The following is a 27,556-nucleotide window of genomic DNA, read 5'->3' as shown; positions in this document are numbered from 1 at the left end:
CTCTCCATTCATTGGTCTTTTTTTGACCAATCACATGACATTTTTTTCACATCAGATCTTGGCTGCCTGTGTAAACTCAGCCTATGATCCTAAATTGAATCCGTTTTTTATCTAACTTCATAAAACGAGCACCACACGTTATTTATCACAAATATTCTCCGGTGTAGCCTCTTCTCTGGGAAGCTGAACAAGTAGAGCAGAGATTGTGTGTAAAGTAGATAATCCACTTTCCATTCATCACAAACATTCACCAGAGTAGCCTCTTATATTTAAGCCAGAGGGGGTGTGGTATATGGCCAATATACCACTGCTAAGGGCTGTTCTTAGGCACGACTGAAAGCGGACTGCCTGGATACAGTCCTTAGCGGAGGTGTATTGGCCATATACCACAAACCCCCGAGGTGCCTTATTGCTGTTATAAACTGGTTACCAATGTAATTAGAGCAGTAAAAATACATGTTTTGTCATACTGTCTGATATACCAACGGCTGACAGCCAATCAGCATTCAGGGCTCAAACCAGACAGTTTATAATATTCCAACAATGCAGTGTCTGGCATCTTTTAGTCTTGTGATTTATCATCACCGTGATACAATACTGACTTTTCATGGATAAAGACAATCTATCAACATCATCCACCTTCAATGAAGAAGAAGATTACAGTTTGTTAGCATTTATTATTTAATTAATGGATACTTTACAATATTCTAAACCAGGAGTTGGAACCAGTTCAGGGAACAGAAAGAAAAACGGAATTTCAAGGAACAGAACCAGAACTGTCAACGAAAGGGATCTATATTGTTCCGGAACAGAACAATATTCTAAAAAACACTGGTTCCATCCAGATTATGACATAACATTTTATGTCAATACAAACCAGCCCTTCTACTGAGTTTAATCAGGTATAAAACATATCCACAACTGAATTCTACTGGAGACTATGAGAGATAGATGGAATAGAACCCCATTTGGGACATTGAGCCCCAGTATATACTATATACAGACTCAGTCCCAGTATATACTATATATAGACTCAGCCCCCAGTATATACTATATATATAGACTCAGCCCCAGTATATACTATATATAGACTCATCCCCTAGTATATACTATATATAGACTCATCCCCTAGTATATACTATATATATAGACTCATCCCCTAGTATATACTATATATATAGACTCATCCCCCGTATATACTATAAACAGACTCAGCCCCAGTATATACTATATATAGATTCATCCCCAGTATATACTATATATAGACTCATCCCCAGTATATACTATATATAGACTCATCCCCAGTATATACTATATATAGACTCAGCCCCCAGTATATACTATATATAGACTCATCCCCTAGTATATACTATATATATAGACTCATCCCCCGTATATACTATATATATAGACTCAGCCCCCAGTATATACTATATATAGACTCAGCCCCCAGTATATACTATATATTGACTCATCCCCTAGTATATACTATATATAGACTCAGCCCCCAGTATATACTATATACAGACTCAGCCCCCAGTATATACTATATGTAGACACAGCCCCCAGTATATACTATATATAGACTCAGCCCCCAGTATATATTATATATAGATTCAGCCCCAGTATATGCTATATATAGACTCATCCCCTAGTATATACTATATATATAGACTCATCCCCCGTATATACTATAAACAGACTCAGCCCCAGTAAACAGTCCTATATAGACTCAGCCCCAGTAAACAGGCCTATATAGACTCAGCCCCAGTAAACAGGCCTATATAGACTCAGCCCCAGTATATACTATATATAGACTCAGCCCCAGTATATATTATATATATAGACTCAGCCCCAGTATACAGGCCTATATAGACTCAGCCCCAGTATATACTATATATAGACTCAGCCCCAGTATATATTATATATATAGACTCAGCCCCAGTGTAGACAAATATAGACTCAGCCCCAGTATATACTATATATAGACTCAGCCCCAGTATACTATAAACAGACTCAGACCCAGTAAACAGTCCTATATAGACTCAGCCCCAGTATACAGGCCTATATAGACTCAGCCACAGTATACAGGCCTATTTGTGAACTTCCAATATACTCATAGAAGTAAAAGAAGATGAAGATAGCCCTAAATGATGCTGTCCATGACCATGTTGTCACAAAATACACAATTTCTAGGATAGGTGTGAATATCAATACCTACAGTTAGCTTATGTATCCTCACTTCACGTTTATTTCACATCACTCTCCTCTCCCTCAACTTCTCTCTCTTCTTGGACAATCACATTGAAAGCACAGGCAGGCTTCCCTCCAATGGATATTCTCTCATGACTTTTTAGACTTCTTAGCTGAGTGAATCCCTCGCCACACTGAGAGCAGTGGTAAGGCTTCTCTCCACTGTGTGATCTCTGATGATTCTTTAGGTCTCCAGCAAAACGGAAATTATTTCCGCACAGTGAGCAGTGGAAAGGTTTCTCCCCTGTATGAATTCTCTGATGATTTGTAAGGCTTCCTGAATGATTGAAGCTCTTCCCACATGTGGTGCAGTGGTAAGGCTTCTCTCCACTGTGCACTCTTTCGTGTCTCTTAAGGTTTACTTTCTCACTGAAACTCCTCCCACATTGGGAGCAGAGAAAAGGTTTCTCTCCAGTGTGTACTCTTTGATGATTCTTAAGATTACTTGAGGTACTGAAACTCTTTCCACATTGAGGACAGATGTAACGATCAGGCAGTCTTGATATATCTGGGTCAACTATGCCAATATTGTCGTCCTCTTCAACTTCTCTCATTTCCTTCTCATCCTTCTCCTCTTTGACAATCACATTGAAAGTAGAGGCAGGTGTCTCTCCAAAATGTATTTTCTGATGGCTTTTAAGACTTTTTAGTTGAGGGAATCCCTCCCCACACTGAGAGCAGTGGTAAGGCTTCTCTCCACAGTGTGCTCTCTGATGATTCTTTAGGTTTCCAGCGAAACCAAAACTATTTCCGCACAGAAAGCAACGGTAAGGCTTCTCCCCTGTATGTATTCTCTGATGTTTCCTAAGATTTCCTGGCTGACTAAAACTCTTCTGACAAAGAGAGCAGTGATAAGGCTTCTCCCCTGTATGTACTCTTTGATGTTCCTTAAGACTTCCAGAACGATTGAAGCTTTTCCCACACTGGGTGCAGTGGTAAGGCTTCTCCCCACTATGTACCTTCTCATGTCCTGTGAGGTTGAATTTTTCACGGAACCTCTTCCCACATGTGGCACAGTGAAATGGTTTCTCTCGAGTGTGTACTCTTTGATGATTCTTTAGATTACCTGAGGAACGGAAACTCTTCCCACACTGATGACATGGGAATCGACCACGGCCAGATAGTCTTGATGTATCTGGGTCAACTACACCACTAGGTTCCTGCTCTTCCTTAACTTCTCTCTTTACCGTCTCATCAATTTCCTTTTCATCCTCCTCCTCTTTGACAATCACATTGAAAGTACTGGCAGGCTTCTCTCCACTGTGCAATCTCTGATGAGTCTTCAGGTCTCCTGCTCGACTGAAACACTTCCCACATTGAGGACAGGGGTAACTCCCACAACCAGGCAGTCTTGATGCTGTGGAACTGGGCTCCTTGACTGATTCTGGGTTGGGGATCTCTCCTGTAAGAATATGAACAGATATAGGGTAAGAAACAGACAGAGGAACAAAGTATTTTAGCTTAACCTCTATGAGATATGTGGGACTGGCGTCCCACCACGCCAACAGCCAGTGAAAGTGAAGGGCTCCAAATTCAAAACAACAAAACTCTCATAATTAAAATTCCTCAAACATAGAAGTATCAAACACCATTTTAAAGATAAAATTCTCGTTAATCCAGCCACAGTGTCTGATTTCAAAAATGCTTTACAGCGAAAGCACCACAAACGATTATGTTAGGTCATCACCAAGTCACATAAAAATCCAGCCATTTTTCCAGCCAAAGATAGCAGTCACAAAAAGCAGAAATATAGATAAAATGAATCACTAACCTTTGATGATCTTCATCAGATGACACTCATAGGACTTCATGTTACACAATACATGTATGTTTTGTTCGCTAAAGTGCATATTTATATTAAAAAATCTCATTTTACATTGGCGAGTTACGTTCAATAGTTCTAAAACATGCATTGATTTTACAGAGAGCCACTTCAAGTTACAGAAATACTCATCATAAATGTTGACAAATTCAAGTGTTACATGTGGAATTAGAGATATACTTCTTAATGAAACCACTGTGTCAGATTTTTTAAAAACATGCAATAATCTGAGTACAGCGCTCAGACAACAAAACAAGCCATATAGATATCCGCCATGTTGTGGAGTCAACAGAAGTCAGAAATAGCATTATAAATATTCACTTACCTTTGATGATCTTCATCAGAATGCACTCCCAGGAATCCCAGTTACACCATAAATGTTTGATTTGTTCAATAAAGTCCATAATTTATGTCCAAATAGCATCTTTTGTTAGGGCGTTTGGTAAACAAATCCAAACGGGTGTTCAGGTCCAGCCGAACGTCGGATGAAAAGTTCCAAAAATTATATTACAGGTCATACAAACATGCCAAACTAAGTATAGAATCAATCGTTAGGATGTTTTAACATAAATGTTCAATAATGTTCCAACCGGAGAATTCCTTTGTCTGTAGAAAAGCAATGGAAAGGGAGCTACCCTCTCTCACGACCGCGCGTCATGAGCCCAAGGCACTCTGCCAGACCACTGACTCAAACAGCTCCTATGAGCCCCTCCTTTATAGTAGAATCCTCAAACCAGTTTCTAAAGACGGTTGACATCTAGTGGAAGCCTTAGGAAGTGCAATATAACCAATATCCCACTGTTTCTACAGTAAGGGCTGAGTTTTTTTTAAACTACAAGCCTCAGATTTCCCACTTCCTGGTTGGATTTTTCTCAGGTTTTCGCCTAACATGTTATATGAGTTATGTTATACTCACAGACATCATTCAAACAGTTTTAGAAACATCAGAGTGTTTTCTATCCAATACTAGTAATGATATGCATATATTAGCATCTGGGACAGAGTAGCAGGCAGATTACTCTGGGCACCTTATTCATCCAAGCTACTCAAAACTGCCCCCATGTGTCACCAGGAAGTTAATGCAGGATTCCACATTAATTAGGATCAACAGTGGATTGAAATAAATACTTTGCAAAGGGCTTGTTGCATTGCACATAGATAATTCCGCCATTGTCAAATTACAATGCATTGCGCAATGGTCGGTAGACATTTTTTTGGGGGGGGGGGGGGGGGGGGGCACTCACCTTCCTTCTTACACATACATCATTCAAACAGTTTTAGAAGGGTTATACTACAAAGCAGAATCAATGAGTTAGCCAGCTAACTTGCTTAAATATTCTGAATTAACATTTTATTCAACATCCAAAAACATATGTTTACATTTCTTATGAACCAGAAAATCAATAGTTATTTTGAGTTGTTTACCTCTGAACCAAAGAGGATGCCTGAATTTACCTGAGTCAACAGAGGCCCTGTCCTCCTCTCTCTCTTCCTCCTCCCCCTCATTGATTTCTCTCTCCTCGCCCTCCTCCTTTACAATCACATTGAGTTCCACTGTTTGACTGCAGTACCCCAGGTTCACTGACAGCAACTCTGGAGCCCGCTGTGAGCTTCTCTGGGCTGGAACACCACAACCAGAACTTGGTTCAGACATGGTAGGTTGGGTAGATCTAAAAAAAGAGGCGACCAAAAGAGTTCAGGGTGATTTTCACAAACCTAGATCGTGGTATAGCTCCGGAAAAGACAAACATGTATCTAAGCTAGCTAACCACACATCCCGTCCAGCAGGAAACTTTTTTTGCCTAAAAGAAATATAGGATTGACGGCAACAGCCAGTCAGATTAGGCATTAAGTAACGAAAAACACTGGCTGTTGAGTACAAGCATATACAAGCAATGAATACAAACCATACAACTCCAAGCACAAGGACTAATTTGAACAATTTACACAGAAAATTCTACAAAGTTTTGTAACAATGACAGCACCAAACAGCAAAAACTGTCAATCTGTCAATAATTTTCAGTGGTAATTGTTAAAAGTAGTTTAGAATTGTTTTTTGTGTGTGTATTTTACCCCCTTTCTGTCCCCAATTTCGTGATATCCAATTGCGATTCAATTACGAAAAAAGAGAGACGCTCCTGGGGGTGTAAACTCAGTGGATTTGGAAACTAGAAGTGTTCCTGGGGGTGTAAACTCAGTCGCGTACAGATAATTGTGTAAGGTGCAATAACTAATAAGACACATTGTTGACCATTTAGACTTGAAAAAATTAACAAATAACTATTTTATATAAATATTGTAATTATTCTTTGTACGATAACTAGTATAAAATATAATTGTGGACAATAATTAATAGGACTTCTCACAGAACACATTGTTGACCATTTAGTCTGGAAAAAATAAACAAATAAATCACATAATATCTTATAGAAATAATTTTATTTACAAAGTATAACCAGAGAGAAAGAGGAAGAGAGAGGCTCAACTCGGCTGAAAATCAGTCTCCCTCCAGCGTTTTCTCATTGTTTCGCCCACCAAGCAGGGAGTTTTTGTTTGGAGGTAAATGAGTGTCGATTTTGGTCAACAAAAAAGTCATGGCTTATTTGCTACACAAGGTTTACTTACTCGAATAGAAGTTGTCATCCTTAAGTCGTTACAAGTGTACTGATACAAGTAGGACACGTGACATGCATGACACACAACTTTTAGAAAAAACATTGGAGTCTCGAGATAGCGTCATGCCATGAATATGCATGGCTACGGCTCTCCAGAGGGTGGTGTGGTTGCACAAGGCATCATCGCCCGGGGGCAAACTACCTGCTCTCCAGGACACCTCCTGCAAATCGATGTCACAGGAAGGCCAAAAAGATCATCAAGGACAACAATCACCCGAGCCACTGCCTGTTCACCCGCTACCATCCAGAAGGCGAGGTCAGTACAGGTGCATCAAAGTTGGGACCGAGAGACTGAAAATTAGCTTCTATCTCAAGGCCATCAGACTGTTAAACAGCCATCGCAAACACAGAGAGGCTGCTACCTACATACAGACTTTTCCATATCTTTACATGTATATATTCTTATTCCATTCCTTTACATAGATTTTAGATGTGTGTGTATTGGGTAGTTGTTGTGGAATTGTTAGATTACTTGTTAGATATTACTGCACTGTCGGAACTACAAGCAAGCATTCGCTACACTTGCATTTACATCTGCTGACCATGTGTATGTGACCAATAACATTTGATTTGATCCATCTCTCTCCATTGAATACAGGCGGTTGGCGTCCACAACCCTCAATTTTTTTTTTACAAGGATTACAATAATGAGATGTATCGACCAATTCAAAGAAAGGATAGGGGTGGGGGGGGGGGGAGCTAGACAGCCCACCATGCCGCTTTGTGGACAACCACTCCCATTATTAGGACGGAGAGACATGATGTCAGTATATCCATATATCCATGACAGGACTCTTATTCTGAAGGATTCCAAAAGATCCTTGACCAGGAAGTACTTCCTTATTCTTGTCTGTTTCACAACTGTATTTTATTATTTTGATGGCATTTTGCTTCTTATGTCGATATTCCTTCTCACTTTGCTTGAAAGTGTTACACCTTGATCACACCAACAGTATCGTTGTATTTTGGTGCACCAGAAGTACATTCACTTATTTCCAATGGGACACTGTGTTTGCTTTACAGCATTGCCTATATTCATGAATTGATCGAATGTATGTATAAAAGTGTATGCCTGGACGGCTTGACAGAAATGGTAGCTGAAGGTTGAACTGTTGATGCATAGCATTTTGCGCAAAATCACTGTAGGTGTGTGTTCGAAGCATTGGGATTCGACGTTTGCATAAACCGGTAGCTGGTGTTGTTCGGAACTCCGTGAACGCGCACGCACTCATTTGTTCATTGCTGCGACTTGCTTCCTAGTTGAGGATTTCTGATCCCATTTACTCCCTCCTCTATATTTAACATAACACACATACATAAACTAATCATTTCAGTTGCATATCCTGACGCGAAGTTTGTTCTATATAAAGTATTTGACAGGATTTTGGTGGCTCGTGTTGACCAGTAGTGTGTGCCACATGAGGAGGAGGAGGGGGGGTTCGGCAGGCAAGAAAATGTAGAATAGCGTGCGTGCGCGTTCACGCATTAGGAGGGGTGGGGGTGGCTGAATTCTGGCAGGTTGATTTGCGGGACAACACCTGTAAACGTTAGTTTAGCAACGTTTAGTCGTGCTAATTTTGCGAGCTGGTTACCTAAGTAGCTAAACCAAATATTAGTTTTATTTATTTAACTAGGAAAATCAGTTAACAACAAATTCTTATTTACAACGACGGCCTACCAAAAGGCCTGTGGCTAAACAATGAAATGGAAGTCACACTTCAACCGTGACCCTGAAATAAAGTTAGCATGTTAGCTAGCTACACAAACGGGTTGTACGAGAGATGTGTTGCTAACAGGCTAACAGCTAACTAGCTGGGGGAACAACAAAAGCAGGCCGCGGAAACCAGTGCGGTTTCATCCTGGAATGCGTTGGTTTACAGACCGTGTTACAAGCATCATTAAAACAAATAATAACAATTAGCAATAGGTTACCTGGAACTGATTTACTGTTTGGCTGAAAATAATTGGAAATGGTGAGGTCTCGTAGAGCAAGCGGGAAAAATGTATCCACTTTCCGAGTGAGTTTGGTCTGGATTATGAGATGCGGCAGGAAATGTTCGTGAGCGTCGTATCAGCGTAGTCATTGTGCATGTTTTACCGGCCTCCGACGGAAAGAAGTCAGTCAAAACAAACGAAAATAGATTTCTCAACCAAAACAAGACAGCTGTCATTACATTATATTTTTATATTATTACAACAGTGTACAGCATCTGTTATCCTTTATTATCCTCATGTCACTATCAAATCCTTTGTATGGGTCACAGATGGTTAGCAGATGTTAATGCGAGTGTAGCGAAAGGCTTGTCTTCTAGTTCCGACAGTGCAGTAATATCTAACAAGTAATCTAACAATTCCACAACAACTACCCAATACACACAAATCTAAAGGGATGGAATAAGAATATGTACATATATATGGATGAGTTGACCGAGAGGCATAGGCACGATGCAATACATTGTATAACATACAAACACACAATTACACATGAGATGAGTAAAATAAGATATGTAAACATTAAAGTGGCATTATTTAAAGTATTTAAAGTGACTATACTGACATCAATAAAGACGATCTACCAACATAATACAGCATTTCGCGACATTCTTTTCTGATTTCTACTTGATTTTGTGGAAGCTTTTCGGGAATTCTGTGATACATTTTGCAATGTTTTTTTTCCCCGTTGTGCATGTTATGTTGACTGTTGTCTACCCAATCTTCACAAATCTGAAAAATAACAATTGCACCAATTAATTAGATCAAATGTATCCACTCACACACACCTCTCCTCTCCATCAGGCTTGGGGCTTGCTATCAACACAAGATGCACCTCCCATTCCCACTCACACACCTCTCCTCTCCATCAGGCTTGGGGCTTGCTATCAACACAAGATGCACCTCCCACTCCCACTCACACACCTCTCCTCTCCATCAGGCTTGGGGCTTGCTATCAACACAAGATGCACCTCCCACTCCCACTCACACACCTCTCCTCTCCATCAGGCTTGGGGCTTGCTATCAACACAAGATGCACCTCCCATTCCCACTCACACACCTCTCCTCTCCATCAGGCTTGGGGCTTGCTATCAACACAAGATGCACCTCCCATTCCCACTCACACACCTCTCCTCTCCATCAGGCTTGGGGCTTGCTATCAACACAAGATGCACCTCCCATTCCCACTCACACACCTCTCCTCTCCATCAGGCTTGGGGCTTGCTATCAACACAAGATGCACCTCCCATTCCCACTCACACACCTCTCCTCTCCATCAGGCTTGGGGCTTGCTATCAACACAAGATGCACCTCCCATTCCCACTCACACACCTCTCCTCTCCATCAGGCTTGGGGCTTGCTATCAACACAAGATGCACCTCCCATTCCCACTCACACACCTCTCCTCTCCATCAGGCTTGGGGCTTGCTATCAACACAAGATGCACCTCCCATTCCCACTCACACACCTCTCCTCTCCATCAGGCTTGGGGCTTGCTATCAACACAAGATGCACCTCCCATTCCCACTCACACACCTCTCCTCTCCATCAGGCTTGGGGCTTGCTATCAACACAAGATGCACCTCCCATTCCCACTCACACACCTCTCCTCTCCATCAGGCTTGGGGCTTGCTATCAACACAAGATGCACCTCCCATTCCCACTCACACACCTCTCCTCTCCATCAGGCTTGGGGCTTGCTATCAACACAAGATGCCCCTCCCATTCCCACTCACACACCTCTCCTCTCCATCAGGCTTGGGGCTTGCTATCAACACAAGATGCACCTCCCATTCCCACTCACACACCTCTCCTCTCCATCAGGCTTGGGGCTTGCTATCAACACAAGATGCCCCTCCCATTCCCACTCACACACCTCTCCTCTCCATCAGGCTTGGGGCTTGCTATCAACACAAGATGCACCTCCCATTCCCACTCACACACCTCTCCTCTCCATCAGGCTTGGGGCTTGCTATCAACACAAGATGCCCCTCCCATTCCCACTCACACACCTCTCCTCTCCATCAGGCTTGGGGCTTGCTATCAACACAAGATGCACCTCCCATTCCCACTCACACACCTCTCCTCTCCATCAGGCTTGGGGCTTGCTATCAACACAAGATGCCCCTCCCATTCCCACTCACACACCTCTCCTCTCCATCAGGCTTGGGGCTTGCTATCAACACAAGATGCCCCTCCCATTCCCACTCACACACCTCTCCTCTCCATCAGGCTTGGGGCTTGCTATCAACACAAGATGCCCCTCCCACTCACATTCTCTCTCAAACAAAACAAATAGATTCAAAGCTCATCAATCGCTTTCAATTTGATCATCGATTTTTTGTTGTCTTCAAAATGCATGATTGTGTTTTTTTCTGAAAGGGTCGCAAGGGAGATGAAGAACAGAAAACGTAAAAAATAGAGTATTGTGGTTGATATGTACTTTTAAAAACGGTATTACCATTTATTTTTAAATCCAGAAAGATTGTGCTTTCGTCATACTATTAAGTTGTATACGGCAAAGCTGACAAATTGCACTCAGCGCTTTGAGTAGCGCTCTCCATAGACACACTGGGGAGAGCAGAGTGCCGACCACCCTACTAAAGCCAAGAGTAGCGGAGTAAAAGTTTGAGTAAAACGCCACTCACCTCGATTCTTTCAGCGCTTGCCACAGTCTGCCCTGCTACCACTTCAGTCATGGTGATCTGCCGCTGCTGTGGGAACTGTTCTGACATTCTCATATACTTTGCTGATTCGAAGTGACTGTTGATTGTCGACCTTCTCTTGTGTTCCAAGCGCAACGTTACATGGAGTGCAAAACAATTTCCCAACCACTCTCCATTCAATACAAACATTCACCAGAGTAGCCTCTTGTGTTTAAGCAATAAGGCCAGAGGGGGTGTGGTATATGGCCAATATACCACTGCTAAGAGCTTATGCACGACTGAAAGCGGACTGCCTGGATACAGCCCTTAGCGGAGGTGTATTGGCCATATACCACAAAACCCCGAGGTGCCTTATTGCTGTTATAAACTGGTTACCAATGTAATTAGAGCAGTAAAAATACATGTTTTGTCATACTGTCTGATATACCAACGGCTGTCAGCCAATCAGCATTCAGGGCTCAAACCAGCCAGTTTATAATATTCCAACAATGCAGTGAGTGTCTGGCATCTTTTAGTCTTGTGATTTATCATCACCGTGATAAAATACTGACTTTTCATGGATAAAGACAATCTACCAACATCATCCACCTTTAATGAATAAGAAGATTACAGTTTGTTAGCATTTATTATTTAATTAATGGATACTTTACAATATTCTAAACCAGGGGTTGGAACCAGTTCAGGGAACAGAAAAGAAAACTGGAATTTCAAGGAACAGAACCAGAACTGACAACGAAAGGGATCTATACTGTTCCGGAACAGAACAATATTCTAAAAAACACTGGTTCCATCCAGATCATGACATGTCAATACAAACCAGCCCTTCTACTGAGTTTAATCAGGTATAAAAAATATCCACAACTGAATTCTACTGGAGTCTATGAGAGATAGATGGAATTAGAGCCCCATTTGGGACATTGAGCCCCAGTATATACTATATATAGATTCAGCCCCAGTATATGCTATATATATAGACTCATCCCCTAGTATATACTATATATATAGACTCAGCCCCCGTATATACTATATATAGACTCAGCCCCCAGTATATACTATATATAGACTCAGCCCCAGTATATACTACATATAGACTCAGCCCCTAGTATATATTACATAGACTCAGCCCCCAGTATATACTATATATAGACTCAGCCCCCAGTATATACTATATATAGACTCAGCCCCCAGTATACAGGCCTCTATAGACTCAGCCCCCAGTATACACTATATATAGACTCAGCCCCCAGTATACAGGCCTCTATAGACTCAGCCCCCAGTATACAGGCCTCTATAGACTCAGCCCCCAGTATACACTATATATAGACTCAGCCCCCAGTATACAGGCCTCTATAGACTCAGCCCCCAGTATACAGGCCTCTATAGACTCAGCCCCCAGTATACAGGCCTCTATAGACTATGCTATTGTTTTACATGTTAGTCATGTACATACGTTACTTTAACAGGAAATAATGTATTTAAAAAAAAAAAACATACTACATATTCATCATCTCAAGCACCACCCCAACATCAACATATGTGATGACATCATCAACCAATTAGTAGGGTCATTAGTAAACAATGCCTCCTGATAATTGGTTAAAATCCCACTGATGTTATTGGAAACACACATTCCTCTATCTATCTCACTGCAAAATATAAAAATGCGCCATTTTCACAAATGTTGATGTTGGGGGTGGTGCTTGAGATTATGAATATGTAATTGTGAAATTGCCCTTTAACATGATACTGTGGTAGTTAAAGTTAGATATTGTTGTTTATTGTGTCCTCTGTGCATTCAAAAGAAAGACAGTAGTGCCTTAGACCGCTGTGACACTCGGGAGGCCAGACGTCATGTTTTTACCATGACTAGACTAATAAAGGCTGGGACATCAGTTTGTCAATGTTCATGCTGTAATGACCATGCTATTGAATCAGCTTCTGGATATGACACACCTGTCAGGTGGATGGATTATCTTCACAAAAAAAAAAAAAAGCTCAATAACAAGGATGTAAACAAATTAAGCTTTTTTTGTGTGAATGGAAAACGTATTGTTCAGTATATCAATCTCATGTAAAGGCTTTAGGCCTGGGAATAGCACTATTACAGCAACCACTATAGTTGTTAAAGATCTTGTCTCGATCTCATCTAAATACGGATGATACTATTACGTTACGGAATTACCCCGACTGCTGACCTGGCTGTGACAAGGCTACAGTCTGGTTTTACAGTTGTGCAGGAAAAGGGCATTTCAGACAGTTGTTATGGGACCTTGTTGCTAAAGAATGTCTGTTTTTTTATGATTGTGTGTAACTTTGTGTCATGTTGTGTAGAACACTGTGTATATTCTGTTTATGAATGGGTAGCTGCATGTGTTTATTGTGTATTATTAATGTGTATTGTGGTGCTATACAGGCCTCATCTGGAAAAGAGACCTCGGTCTCAGTATTGACTCCCTGTCAAAATAAAGGTCAGATTTATACACTCTCCAGCACATTAGGTGGTGGTGGTATTCAAGTTGAGTTCATTTGTGAACTTCCAATTCACTCAGAAGTAAAAGAAGATGCAGATAGCCCTAAATGGTGCAGTCCATGACACCATTGCAAGGATAGGTGTGAATATCAATACCTATAGTTAGCTTATATATCCTCACTTCACGTTTATTTCACATCACTCTCCTCTCCCTCAACTTCTTTCTCTTCTTGGACAATCACATTGAAAGCACAGGCAGGCTTCCCTCCAATGGATATTCTCTCATGACTTTTTAGACTTCTTAGCTGAGTGAATCCCTCTCCACACCGAGCACATTGGTAAGGCTTCTCTCCACTGTGTGATCTCTGATGATTCTTTAGGTCTCCTGCAAAACGAAAATTATTTCCGCAAAGTGAGCAGTGGTAAGGTTTCTCCCCTGTATGAATTCTCTGATGATCTCTAAGACTTCCTGAATGATTGAAGCTCTTCCCACATGTGGTGCAGTGGTAAGGCTTCTCTCCACTATGTACTCTTTCGTGTCTCTTAAGGTTTACTTTCTCACTGAAACTCCTCCCACATTGGGAGCAGAGGAAAGGTTTCTCTCCAGTGTGTACTCTTTGATGATTCTTAAGATTACTTGAGGAACTGAAAATCTTTCCACATTGAGGACAGGGGTAACGACCCCGATCAGGCAATCTTGATGTATCTGGGTCAACTACACCCCTGTTGTTGTTGTCCTCTTCAACTTCTCTCATTTTCTTCCCATCCTCCTCTTCTTTGACAATCACATTGAAAGTACAGTCACCATCCTCCTCTTTGACAATCACATTGAAAGTAGAGGGAGACGTCTCTCCAATATGTATTTTCTGATGACTTTTAAGACTTTTTAGTTGAGGGAATCCCTCCCCACACTGAGAGCAGCGGTAAGGCTTCTCTCCACAGTGTGATCTCTGATGATTCTTTAGGTTTCCAGCAAAACAAAAACTATTCCCACACAGAGAGCAACGGTAAGGCTTCTCCCCTGTATGTATTCTCTGATGTTTCTTAAGGTTTCCTGGCTGACTAAAACTCTTCTGACAAAGAGAGCAGTGGTAAGGCTTCTCCCCTGTATGTACTCTTTGGTGTTCCTTAAGACTTCCAGAGCGATTGAAGCTTTTCCCGCACTGGGTGCAGTGGTAAGGCTTCTCCCCACTATGTACCTTCTCATGTCTCGTGAGGTTGAATTTTTCACGGAAACTCTTCCCACATGTGGCACAGTGAAATGGTTTCTCTCGAGTGTGTACTCTTTGATGATTCTTTAGTTTACCTGAGGAACGGAAACTCTTCCCACACTGATGACAGGGGAATCGACCACGACCAGATAGTCTTGATGTATCTGGGTCAACTACACCACTAGGTTCCTGCTCTTCCTTAACTTCTCTCTTTACCGTCTCATCAATTTCCTTTTCATCCTCCTCCTCTTTGACAATCACATTGAAAGTACTGGCAGACTTCTCTCCACTGTGCGATCTCTGATGAGTCTTCAGGTCTCCTGCTCGACTGAAACACTTCCCACAAAGAGAGCAGTGGTGAGGCTTCTCTCCACTGTGCGATCTCTGATGAGTCTTCAGGTCTCCTGCTCGACTGAAACATTTTCCACATTGGGAGCAGTGGTAAGGTTTCTCTCCATTGTGAACTCTTTGATGATTCTTTAGATTACCTGAGGAACTGAAACTCTTTCCACATTGAGGACAGGGGTAACGACCACGAAGTCTTGATGTATCTGGGTCAACTATACCACTAGTTTCCTTCTCTTCCTCAACTCCTCTCTTTTCCTTCTCATCATCCTCCTCTTTGACAATAACATTGGGAGTACAGTCACCGTCCTCCTCTTTGACAATCACATTGAAAGTACAGGTAGGCTTCTCTCCACTGTGGGATCTCTGATGAGTCTTCAGGTCTCCTGCTCGACTGAAACACTTCCCACATTGAGGACAGGGGTAACTCCCACAACCAGGCAGTCTTGATGCTGTGGAACTGGGCTTGTTGACTGAGTCTGGGTTGGGGCTCTCTCCTGCAAGAATATGAACAGATATAGGGTAAGAAACTGACAGAGGAACAAAGTATTTTAGCTTAATGCAGGATGCAACATGAATTAGGATTAACAGTATATTGAAATAAATACTTTTGCAAGGGGCTTGTTGCATTGCACATAAATAATGCCACCATTGTCAAATTACAATGCATTGCGCAATGGTCAGTAGCCATTTTTGGGGGGCACTCGCCTTCCCTCTTACACATACAGAAGCCTGAGGGTTATACTACAAAGCAGAATCAATGAGTTAGCCTGCTAACTTGCTTAAATATTCTGAATTAGCATTTTATTCAACAACCAAAAACATATGTTTACATTTCTTAATGAACCAGAAAATCAATAGTTATTTTGGGTTGTTTACCTCTGAACCAAAGAGGATGTTAGCCTGAATTTACCTGAGTCAACAGAGTTCCTGTCCTCCTCTCTCTCTTCCTCCTCCCGCTCATTGATTTCTCTCTCCTCGCCCTCCTCCTTTACAATCACATTGAGTTCCACTGTTTGACTGCAGTCCCCCAGCTTCACTGACAGCAACTCTGGACCAGGCTGTGAGCTTCTCTGGGCTGGAACACCACAACCAGAACCTGGTTCAGACATGGTAGGCTGGGTAGATCTAAAAGAGGAGACAAAGAGTTCAGGGTGATTTTCACAAACCTAGATCGTGGTATAGCTCCAGAAAAGACAAAAATGTATCTAAGCGGGCCTCCCGGGTGGCGCAGTGGTTAAGGGCGCTGTACTGCAGCGCCAGCTGTGCCACCAGAGACTCTGGGTTTGCGCCCAGGCTCTGTCGTAACCGGCCGTGACCAGGAGGTCCATGGAGCGACGCACAATTGGCCTAGCGTCGTCCAGGTTAGGGATATCCTTGTCTCATCGCGCACTAGCAACTCCTGTGGCGGGCCGGGCGCAGTGCGGACTAACCAAGGTTGCCAGGTGCACTGTGTTTCCTCCGACACATTGGTGTGGCTGTGTTCCGGGTTGGATGCGCGCTGTGTTAAGAAGCAGTGTGGCATGGTTGGGTTGTGTATCGGAGGACGCATGACTTTCAACCTTCGTCTCTCCCAAGCCCGTACGGGAGTTGTAGCGATGAGACAAGATAGTAGCTACTAAAACAACCACGAAATTGGGGAGAAAATAGGTCAAATTTAAAATACAAATGTATCTAAGCTAGCTAACCACACATATTGGTCAACCTCTAGTAGTGTGTATGGTCCCAGTACATCACTGGGGCCAAGCTCCCTGCCATCCAGGACCTCTATACCAGGTGGCGTCAGAGGAAGGCCCTAAAAATGGTCAAAGACTCCATCCACCCAAGTAATCTCTGCTACTGTGGTCCCGGAGTACCAAGTTTGCCACTGGAAGAGCTTCTACCCTCAAGCCATCAGACTGCTGAACAGCTTCGACCCACAAGCCAAAAGACTGCTGAACAGCTCCTACCCCCAAGCCAGACTGCTGAACAGCTTCGACCCACAAGCCAAAAGACTGCTGAACAGCTCCTACCCCCAAGCCATCAGACTGCTGAACAGCTTCGACCCCCAAGCCATCAGACTGCTGAACAGCTCCTACCCCCAAGCCATCAGACTGCTGAACAGCTCCTACCCCCAAGCCATCAGACTGCTGAACAGCTCCTACCCCCAAGCCATCAGACTGCTGAACAGCTCATCAAATGGCTACCCGGACTATTTGCATTCTACCCTCTTTTGTTTGTTGCACCGATTCTCTTGCACCCTCACAAATACTACATAAAACACACACTTTCACACTGTACATACAGTACCAATCAAAAGTTTGGACACACCTACTCATTCAAGGCTTTTCTTTCTTTATTCTACATTGTAGAATTTTAGTGAAGACATCAAAACTATGAAATAACTCATATGGAAACATGTAGTAACCAAAGAAAGTGTCAAACAAATTAAAAATATATTTTATATTTGAGATTCTTCAAAGTAGCCACCCTTTGCCTTGATGACAGCTTTGTATACTCTTGGCATTCTCTCAACCAGCTTCATGAGGTAGTCACCTGGAAGGCATTTCAATTAACATGTGTGCCTTGTTAAAAGTTAATTTGTGGAATTTATTTCCTTCTTAATGCGTTTGAGCCAATCAGTTGTGTTGTGACAAGGTAGGGGTGGTATACAGACGATAGCCCTGTTTGGTAAAAGACCAAGTCGATATTATGGCAAGAACAGCTCAAATAAGCAAAGAGAAACGACAGTCCTGAAGGTCAGTCAATACGGAACATTTCAAGACCTTTGAACATTTCTTCAAGTGCACAAAAACCATCAGGCGCAATGATGAAACTGGCTCTCATGAGGAACGCCACAGGAAAGGAAGACCCAGAGTTTCCCCTGTTGCAGAGGACAACTTCATTAGAATTAACTGGCTCTCATGAGAAACGCCACAGGAAAGGAAGACCCAGAGTTTCCCCTGTTGCAGAGGACAACTTCATTAGAATTAACTGGCTCTCATGAGAAACGCCACAGGAAAGGAAGACCCAGAGTTTCCCCTGTTGCAGAGGACAACTTCATTAGAATTAACTGGCTCTCATGAGAAACGCCACAGGAAAGGAAGACCCAGAGTTTCCCCTATTGCAGAGGACAAGTTCATTAGAATTAACTGCACCGCAGATTGCAGCCCAAATAAATGCTTCACCAAGTTCAAGTAACAGACACATCTCAACATCAACTGTTCAGAGGAGACTGCGTGGAATCAGGCCTTCATGGCCGAATTGTTGCAAAGAAACCACTACTAAAAGACACCAATAAGAAGAGACGTGCTTGGGCCAAGAAACATGAGCAATGGACATTAGACCGGTGGAAATCTGTCCTTTGTTCTGATGAGTCCAAATTCTTGGTTCCAACCACCGTGTCTTTGACACGCAGAGTAGGTGAACGGATGATCTCCGCATGTGTGGTTCTCACTGTGACGCATGGAGGAGGAGGTGTGATGGTGCTTTGCTGGTGACACTGTCTGTGATTTATTTAGAATTCAACGCACATTTAACCAGCATGGCTACCACAGCATTCTGCAGTGACATGCCATCCCATCTGGTTTGAGCTTAGTCCCACTATCATCTGTTTTTCAACAGGACAATGACCCAACACACCTCCAGGCTGTGTAAGAGCTATTTGACCAAGAAGGAGAGTGATGGAATGCTGCATCAGATGACCTGGCTTCCACAACCACCCAACCTCAACCCAACTGAGATGGTTTGGGATGAGTTGGACTGCAGAGTGAAGGAAAAGCAGCCAACAAGTGCTCAGCATATGTGGGAACTCCTTGAAGACCATTGGAAAAGCATTCATTTAACACTGAGTTACTACATGATTCCATGTGCCAGTTTATAGTTTGTCTTCACCACTAAAAATAGTACAAAAATAAAGAAAAACCTTTGAAGGAGTAGGTCTGCGTAAACCTTTGAAGGAGTAGGTCTGCGTAAACCTTTGAAGGAGTAGGTCTGCGTAAACCTTTGAAGGAGTAGGTCTGCGTAAACCTTTGAAGGAGTAGGTCTGCGTAAACCTTTGAAGGAGTAGGTCTGCGTAAACCTTTGAAGGAGTAGGTCTGCGTAAACCTTTGAAGGAGTAGGTCTGCGTAAACCTTTGAAGGAGTAGGTCTGTGTAAACCTTTGAAGGAGTAGGTCTGTGTAAACCTTTGAAGGAGTAGGTCTGTGTAAACCTTTGAAGGAGTAGGTCTGTGTAAACCTTTGAAGGAGTAGGTCTGTGTAAACCTTTGAAGGAGTAGGTCTGTGTAAACCTTTTGACTGGTTCTGTATACTGCTGTTCCTCTTTATTATCTATGCTGATTGCCTAGTCACTTGTACCCCAAACTACATGCATATATTACCTCAACTACCTCAATATTAATCTGATTATGGTAAATTATCCAATAGTCATGTAAACACCTTACTCTGCATACTCTAGGCAGGGTAGCCTAGTGGTTTGAGCGTTGGACTAGTAACCAGAAGGTTGCAAGTTCAAACCCCCGAGCTGACAAGGTACAAAATCTGTCGTTCTGCCCCCTGAACAGACAGTTAACCCACTGTTCCTAGGCTGTCATTGAAAATAAGAATTTGTTCTTAACGGACTTGCCTAGTTAAATAAAGGTAAAAAATATATATATATATATATATATATATTTTTTTTTAAATCGGTATCGGGTCAAAAATCAAAGCAAGCATCACCGCCGATTAAAACAAGGTTTTCTGAGCCTTTCAGACTATAGGACATGTAGCATAAAATCACAATTCCAGCAGATTGTATTTCAAATCGGAATTCCAGCTAATTGTATTTAAAAATCGAAATTCCAGCAAATTGTATTTGAAATCGAAATTCCAGCAAATTGTATTTGATCTGCACATGTGCTGGCAACAGCAAAGCAAGCCTCCCTGTTAACAACTGAATGCTTTCAACTGAAATGTGTCTTCCGCATTTAACCCCTGTGAATCAGAGAGCTGTGGGGGGGCTGCCATAATCGACATCCACGTCTTCCGCGCCCGGTAGAACAGTGGGTTAAATTGCCTTGTTCATGGGGCAGAACGACATCAGCTCGGGGATTCGATCCAGCAACTTGGGCTCGTAAGTAAGTATCACATTGTAAAAGTCTTCACCGGTGACAAAACATCTTATTTGAAATCAAATTATCAATAGAAGAAAATAGTTTATTTTTATTTTTTTCCCTCCCAATTCTAAATAAAATCAGCGACTCAAGTGACAGCCACGTCTTCAATGACTTTCAGTTCTCTTCTTGGAACGTCTTTATTCCATGAAGAGAATAATGATATTATCTTTTAGAGTCCCTGTGAAACAATCAATTAGTACCCTTCTTTCGTATCCGTTATCAAACTGATGATCTTCAGCCGGAACAAGTCAGTCATCTGCTTCCATAGTCAGAGCTAGCAATATATACCAGCTCATGAATTTCCAGAATAGGTGTATTTGCATTAGCTACGCTATCTGTTACTTCTTATCGTTGCCAACTTCACAACGTCACTGTCCGTTCACACTGTCACCGAGTTTACACCCAGAGAAGTGTCGCTGTTCATTTTGCAGCCCTTAAAGAGTAGCCAATCCAAGTAGATTTTTCATATTGGACACGTACATTCTGCTATGCTATGGACTTTAGTTTGTAGGCTGGACCCTGGTTTTATTAGACACAATCGATTATGTACGGTGCAGTATTTATGTCCATTATGACAACCAAGTGGATTAAAGCTGATTGGCCACTCTTTAAGGGCCGCAAAATGAGCAGCGATGCTCCTGGGGGTGTAAACTCAGTGGACTTGGAGATTAGAAGTGTTCCTGGGGGTGTAAACTCAGTGGACTTGGAGACTAGAAGTGTTCCTGGGGGTGTAAACTCAGTGGACTTGGAGACTAGAAGTGTTCCTGGGGGTGTAAACTCAGTGGACTTGGAGATTAGAAGTGTTCCTGGGGGTGTAAACTCAGTGGACTTGGAGACTAGAAGTGTTCCTGGGGGTGTAAACTCAGTGGACTTGGAGACTAGAAGTGTTCCTGGGGGTGTAAACTCAGTGGACTTGGAGACTAGAAGTGTTCCTGGGGGTGTAAACTCAGTGGACTTGGAGATTAGAAGTGTTCCTGGGGGTGTAAACTCAGTGGACTTGGAGACTAGAAGTGTTCCTGGGGGTGTAAACTCAGTGGACTTGGAGATTAGAAGTGTTCCTGGGGGTGTAAACTCAGTGGACTTGGAGACTAGAAGTGTTCCTGGGGGTGTAAACTCAGTGGACTTGGAGACTAGAAGTGTTCCTGGGTAGAATGGACCTTTTACTGCAGCACAACGTACACAAGATAAGAGTACACACACAAACAACGTTGTTGACCATTTAGGATTGAAATAAACAAATAAATCCCACAATATCTTATAGAAATACTTGTTATCAAACAAAGAATAATTACAAGGATAAAATAGTATATATATATATATATACACATAATTCTGCACTAATTATTAATTTACAAAGTATTCACACAGAGAGGAAGTGGAAGAGAGAGGCCCAGCTAGGGTGCAAATCTGTATCCGTCCAGCAGGTGGTGTGTCCCCCCCCAGTTGTTTGGCTAAGTAACCGTTTTTTTGTATGAAGTCAATGAGAGTGTGTCGAATTCGGTCAACAACAACAAAAAAATGATTATTTGCGACACAAGGTTTATTTGATCTAATTAGAAGTTTCATAATGTTTAAGTCGTTAGGAGTGTACTGATATAAGTAGGACACTATACTGGAGTTGTCCCAAGATGGTAGTATACAATCTCTCCATTGAATACAGGCGGTTGACGTCAACAACCCTCATCAAATCTTTTTTTAAAGGATTACAATAATGAGATGTATCCACCAATTCACAGAAAGGATAAGGGGGGGGGGGGGAGCTAGACAGCCCACTGTGCCGCTTTGTGGACAACCACTCCCATTACTAGAGTGGAGAGACATGCATCTTGTCAGTTTATTCATAATAATGGGACTCTTAATCTGGAGGATTCCAAAAAGATCCATGACCCAGAAGTACTTCGTTATTCTTGCCTGCGTCACAGCTGTATCATTATGATGGAAAACCGAATTTTGCTTCTTAGGTCGACATTCCGTCTTAATTTGCTTGAAAATATTATGGGAAAAGGGTTATGCCTTGATCACACCAACAGAATTTTGCACAAAAAGGTACACAGCGTCATCTGGATGTGTGCAGCATTCACATTCTGCTACCATCTCTGTCGAGACGTCTATGCATACAGTGTGACGCATATGTTCAATAAATTCAACATAAATCGCCAAATAGAACGCACTGCCTCTGCAAATCAATGCTGCAAGGCAAACGCCGGACCAGTTGGATAGGAAATTACTTTTATTTAACCTTTAACGAGGCAAGCCAGTTAAGAACAAAGTATTATATGTACAATGAAGGCCTACCCTGGCCAAACCCTAACGATGCTGGGCCAATTGTGCGCCACCCTATGGGACTCCCGATCACGGCCGGTTGTGATACAGCCTGGAATCGAACCAGGGTCTGTAGTGACGCCTTTAGCACTGAGATGCGCAGTGCCTTAGATCGCTGCGCCACTCGGGAGTACCAAAACGCAATAATACTGTCGGTATGATCGAGGCGTTAGCTGTTTGCATAAACCTGTAACCGGTAGTTTAGCAACGGTTAGTCCAGCTAATTTGGCTAGCTACCTAGATAGCTAAACCAAATATTTTGTAACCAACCTATCTATCTGTGGCTAAACAAAGAGCAGCCGGTTAGCTATTTCCTCGGTACAGTCATTGTACTGAAGATGAGTCGACAGCTGGCTAACTATGAAATGGAAGTCACACTTCAACCGTGACCCTGAAATAATGTTAGCATGTTAGCTAGCTGCACAAACGGGTCGGACGGGGGATGTGTTGCTAACTGGCTAACAGCTAACTAGCTGGGGGAACAACAAAACCAGGCCGCGGAAACCAGTGCGGTTTGATCCTGGAATGCGTTGGTTTACAGACCGTGCTACAAGCATCATTAAAACAAACAATAATAATTAGCAATAGGTTACCTGGAACTGATTTCCTGTTTGGCTGAAAAGAACTTGTGAGGTCTCGTAGAGCAAGAAGAAAAATGTGTCCACTTTCCGAGTGAGTTTGGTCTGGATTATGTGATGAGGCAGGAAATGTTCGTGAGCGTCATATCAGCGTAGTCATTGTGCATGTTTTACAGGCCTCTCTTGTTCAATCCTATATTTAGGATTTTATACTGAATTAACTAAACCAGACTCGAAGGTAAACTTCAACATGTCTTTACTCCGTCACTGTCCGTGAAATAAACCCCACATTCCTGTGGTGACGTCATATGTCAGCACGTCACATCAATACACGACATTCCCCCTTTACTTGGACATGAACTTTAACGTCAACCTGACATTTTTTTTAAATGTATTTTATTTAACTAGGCAAGTCAGTTAAGAACAAATTCTTATTTACAATGATGGCCAAACCCTAACCCAGATGATGCTGGGCCTCTCTGACATACAGTCGTGGCCAAAAGTTTTGAGAATGACACAAATATCAATTTTCACAAAGTCTGCTGCCTCAGTTTGTATGATGGCAATTTGCATATACTCCAGAATGTTCTGAAGAGTGATCAGATAAACTGAAATTAATTGCGAAGTCCCTCTTTGCCATGCAAATGAACTGAACCCCCCAAAAAACATTTCCACTGCATTTCAGCCCTGCCACAAAAGGACCAGCTGACATCACGTCAGTGATTCTCTCGTTAACACAGGTGTGAGTGTTGACGAGGACAAGGCTGGAGATCACTCTGCAATGCTGATGGAGTTTGAATAACAGACTGGAAGCTTCAAAAGGAGGGTGGTGCTTGGAATCATTGTTCTTCCTCTGTCAGCCATGGTTACCTGCAAGGAAACAAATGCTGTTATCATTGCTTTGCACAAAAAAGGGCTTCACAGGCAAGAACATCAAGGAGAGCGGTTCAATTGTTGTGAAGAAGGCTTCAGGGCGCCCAAGAAAGTCCAGCAAGCGCCAAGACCGTCTCCTAAAGTTGATTCAGCTGCGGGATCGGGGCACCACCATACAGAGCTTGTTCAGGAATGGCAGCAGGCAAGTGTGATTGCATCTGCACGCACAGTGAGGCGAAGACTTTTGGAGGCTGGCCTGGTGTCAAGAAGGGCAGCAAAGAAGGCACTTCTCTCCAGGAAAAACATCAGGGACAGACTGATATTCTGCAAAAGGTACAGGGATTGGACTGCTGAGGACTGGGGTAAAGTAATTTTCTCTGATGAATCCACCTTTAAGATTGTTTGGGGCATCCGGAAAAAAAAGCTTGTCTGGAGAAGACAAGGTGAGCGCTACCATCAGTCCTGTGTCATGCCAACAGTAAAGCATCCTGAGACCATTCATGTGTGGGGTTGCTTCTCAGCCAAGGGACTGAGGTTCATTCGCAATTTTGCCTAAGAACACAGCCATGAATAAAGAATGGTACCAGCACATCCTCCGAGAGCAACTTCTCCCAACCATCCAGGAACAGTTTGGTGATGAACAATACCGTGTCAGCATGATGGAGCACCTTGCCATAAGGCAAAAGTGGTAACTAAGTGGCTCGGGGAACAAAACATCGATATTTTGGGTCCATGGCCAGGAAACTCCCCAGACCTTAATCCCATTGAGAACTTCAAGAGGTGGGTGGACAAACAAAACCCCACAAATTCTGACAAACTCCAAGCATAGATTATGCAAGAATGGGCTGCCAGATGTGGCCCAGAAGTTAATCGGTAGCATGCCAGGGCAGATTGCAGAGGTCTTGAAAAAGAAGGGTCAACACTGCAAATATTGACTCTTTGCATCAACTTCATGTAAATGTCAATAAAAGCCTTTGACACTTATGAAATGCTTGTAATTATACTTCATTATTCCATAGTAACATCTGACAAAAATATCTAAAGACACTGAAGCAGCAAACTTTGTGGAAAGGAATATTTGTGTCATTCTCAAAACCTTTGGCCACGACTGTTCACTGTAGCAGTAACAGATCCATACAGCCTCCATCCGACCAAACTACACTTCCACTACTCTTCCCGAGTTACACTTACACACAGGTGTTCGGAGCATGCTAGACAGCTAATTGGCACAGGTGGTCGCCTCTTGTATTCCATCTGTTTTCCATAAACAAGCGCTGTAACTTGAAGATATGGCCGTATGGGAACAATAACCCTATCAAGGTGTATATAAATTTAACCTTTTGTTTTTTTTGTTGAAAATTATAACGACTGTACACGACAACTCTCATTCTTTACCTGTATAGCAACAGTTGTGTTACCAATAAACAACTGAAATCTGTTCAATGTCTTATTTCTGTTCTCCTCATGGATTTTCCTTTTTAAGTCTACTTCTATTATTATTCTTTTCTTACTGTAACAAAACATTTAGCACCTTTTTCACAACATAATTCAAACAATCAGAGTCTTCACATTAGTCCTTTGTGCTTGTCATTTTTTGCCCAGTTTATGCTTGTTTTCTTTACCCCTTACAGTACAGGATAATTATTTAAATGACTAAGTCTGTTAACTTCTGTGGCAGTTTAATTAGTCTGTGAGGCCTGACTAGCTTGGGTGTCCGTGGTCTTTGTGGTGATCCCGCACATATGGTCTCTGGTTTGGACTCTGTTCCGCAGTCTCTGTCAGTCTCTGGTTTGGACTCTATGTAATGTCTCAGAGTAGGACTCTGTTCCGCAGTCTCTGTCAGTCTCTGGTTTGGACTCTATGTAATGTCTCAGAGTAGGCCTCTGTTTCCGCAGTCTCTGTCAGTCTCTGGTTTGGACTCTGTTCCGCAGTCTCTGTCAGTCTCTGGTTTGGACTCTATGTAATGTCTCAGAGTAGGACACTGTTTCGCAGTCTCTGGTTTGGACTCTATGTAATGTCTCAGAGTAGGACTCTGTTTCCACAGTCTCTGTCCTTTGGTTGTGGATTTGGCTCCTCAATTCTATAGCTCTTCATGAATGTGGTATTGCTGGAATACCTGGCTCCAGTTGGAGATGGAACAACCACATTGTTTCCCTCTATATTGATCACAGTGTTGAAGGTTATTGTGAACTTGTCTGTTTTTTCCTGTTTTAGGAGAACCTGGTCTCCGATGTCCATGTCAGAGTGTTCGGCTCTGCGACTGTTGTCTGCATAGATCTTGGATTTCCCTTTCTGCTCAGCATCATTTTCCCGGCAGAAGTTCTGGAACTGGGATGACATGTACTGTGGGCCACAATCAGATGGGATTGTTCATGGGAGACCACGACGACTGGAAATAGTCTCCAGACTATCAATCACCTTTTTTTCCTGTGGTAGTAGATTGCATGATATCATATTCATAATATCTGCTGTAATAGTCTACAACTACTAGTACTGAGTGTCCTGTTGGTCGTGGACCCAATAGGTCAGTTGGTGACGTCCTGCCGCGGCCCTTCAGGTAGCTCTGTGGGTCTCAGAGGTTCTGGCACGTCTGGTCGTGCTACAATCTGACAACCATGGCAGGACTTGGCGTGTCTCTCTGCAGCCTTGTACAATGTCTGGCCATTGTGCTTTACCCATGTCATGTAGTTTTGTGACTACAATGTCTGGCCATCGTGCTTTACCCATGTCATGTAGTTTTGTGACTACAATGTCTAGCCATCGTGCTTTACCCATGTCATGTAGTTTTGTGACTACAATGTCTGGCCATCGTGCTTTACCCATGTCATGTAGTTTTGTGACTACAATGTCTGGCCATCGTGCTTTACCCATGACATGTAGTTTTGTGACTACAATGTCTGGCCATTGTGCTTTACCCATGAGATGTAGTTTTGTGACTACAATGTCTGGCCATCGTGCTTTACCCATGACATGTAGTTTTGTGACTACAATACCCACATGTCCCTGGTGATCTAAGGCTACAGCCATCACACAAAGTCCACGTGGCAAAACAATGCCTGTTCCCCTTAGGACTGTCGGAATATACACAGTTCATTTTCTACAGGCCTGGCATGTCTCATAACACCCACTCTGCAGAGCATTTCTCAGCTCTATTGGCTCTTTGTCTGTAGCTGATGCTTCCTCCACTTCCCTTGTGGTCTCATTGCATTTGGAGATG

The 27,556-nt window shown here is 42.6% G+C and overlaps 2 protein-coding genes across 2 annotated transcripts; both read right to left on the bottom strand.

Annotated features, from left to right (window-relative positions):
• Positions 1-1,628: 1,628 nt before the first annotated feature.
• On the bottom strand, positions 1,629-9,113 carry LOC116359016 (gastrula zinc finger protein XlCGF26.1-like). Its single transcript, XM_031811647.1, has 3 exons — positions 8,683-9,113; positions 5,531-5,745; positions 1,629-3,655 (listed from the first exon to the last, which is right to left on the bottom strand). Exons 2-3 carry the CDS (start codon positions 5,727-5,729, stop codon positions 2,250-2,252), a joined length of 1,605 nt encoding a protein of 534 aa, XP_031667507.1. The 5' UTR covers positions 5,730-5,745; positions 8,683-9,113; the 3' UTR covers positions 1,629-2,249.
• Positions 9,114-11,980: 2,867 nt separating this feature from the next.
• Positions 11,981-23,758, bottom strand: LOC109885610 (zinc finger protein 2-like). Its single transcript, XM_020477441.2, has 3 exons — positions 23,482-23,758; positions 16,348-16,562; positions 11,981-15,931 (listed from the first exon to the last, which is right to left on the bottom strand). The coding sequence occupies exons 2-3, from the start codon at positions 16,544-16,546 to the stop codon at positions 14,067-14,069; spliced, it is 2,064 nt and encodes a 687-aa protein (XP_020333030.1). The 5' UTR covers positions 16,547-16,562; positions 23,482-23,758; the 3' UTR covers positions 11,981-14,066.
• Between the last annotated feature and the right edge of the window lie 3,798 nt (positions 23,759-27,556).

Source organism: Oncorhynchus kisutch, unplaced genomic scaffold (assembly GCF_002021735.2).
Source record: "Oncorhynchus kisutch isolate 150728-3 unplaced genomic scaffold, Okis_V2 Okis01b-Okis20b_hom, whole genome shotgun sequence".
Classification (NCBI taxonomy): domain Eukaryota; kingdom Metazoa; phylum Chordata; class Actinopteri; order Salmoniformes; family Salmonidae; genus Oncorhynchus; species Oncorhynchus kisutch.
This window is presented reverse-complemented; position numbering and strand designations above follow the sequence as displayed.

What these genes read in the sequence shown, in the direction of transcription:
- LOC116359016 (XM_031811647.1), bottom strand. Translation starts at nt 5,729, where the DNA reads ATGTCTGAACCAAGTTCTGGTTGTGGTGTTCCAGCCCAGAGAAGCTCA. An exon ending in CAGGGCCTCTGTTGACTCAG is followed by an intron (nt 3,656 to 5,530) that starts GTAAATTCAGGC and finishes ATATTCTTACAG; the next exon opens with GAGAGATCCCCAACCCAGAA.
- LOC109885610 (XM_020477441.2), bottom strand. Translation starts at nt 16,546, where the DNA reads ATGTCTGAACCAGGTTCTGGTTGTGGTGTTCCAGCCCAGAGAAGCTCA. An exon ending in CAGGAACTCTGTTGACTCAG is followed by an intron (nt 15,932 to 16,347) that starts GTAAATTCAGGC and finishes ATATTCTTGCAG; the next exon opens with GAGAGAGCCCCAACCCAGAC.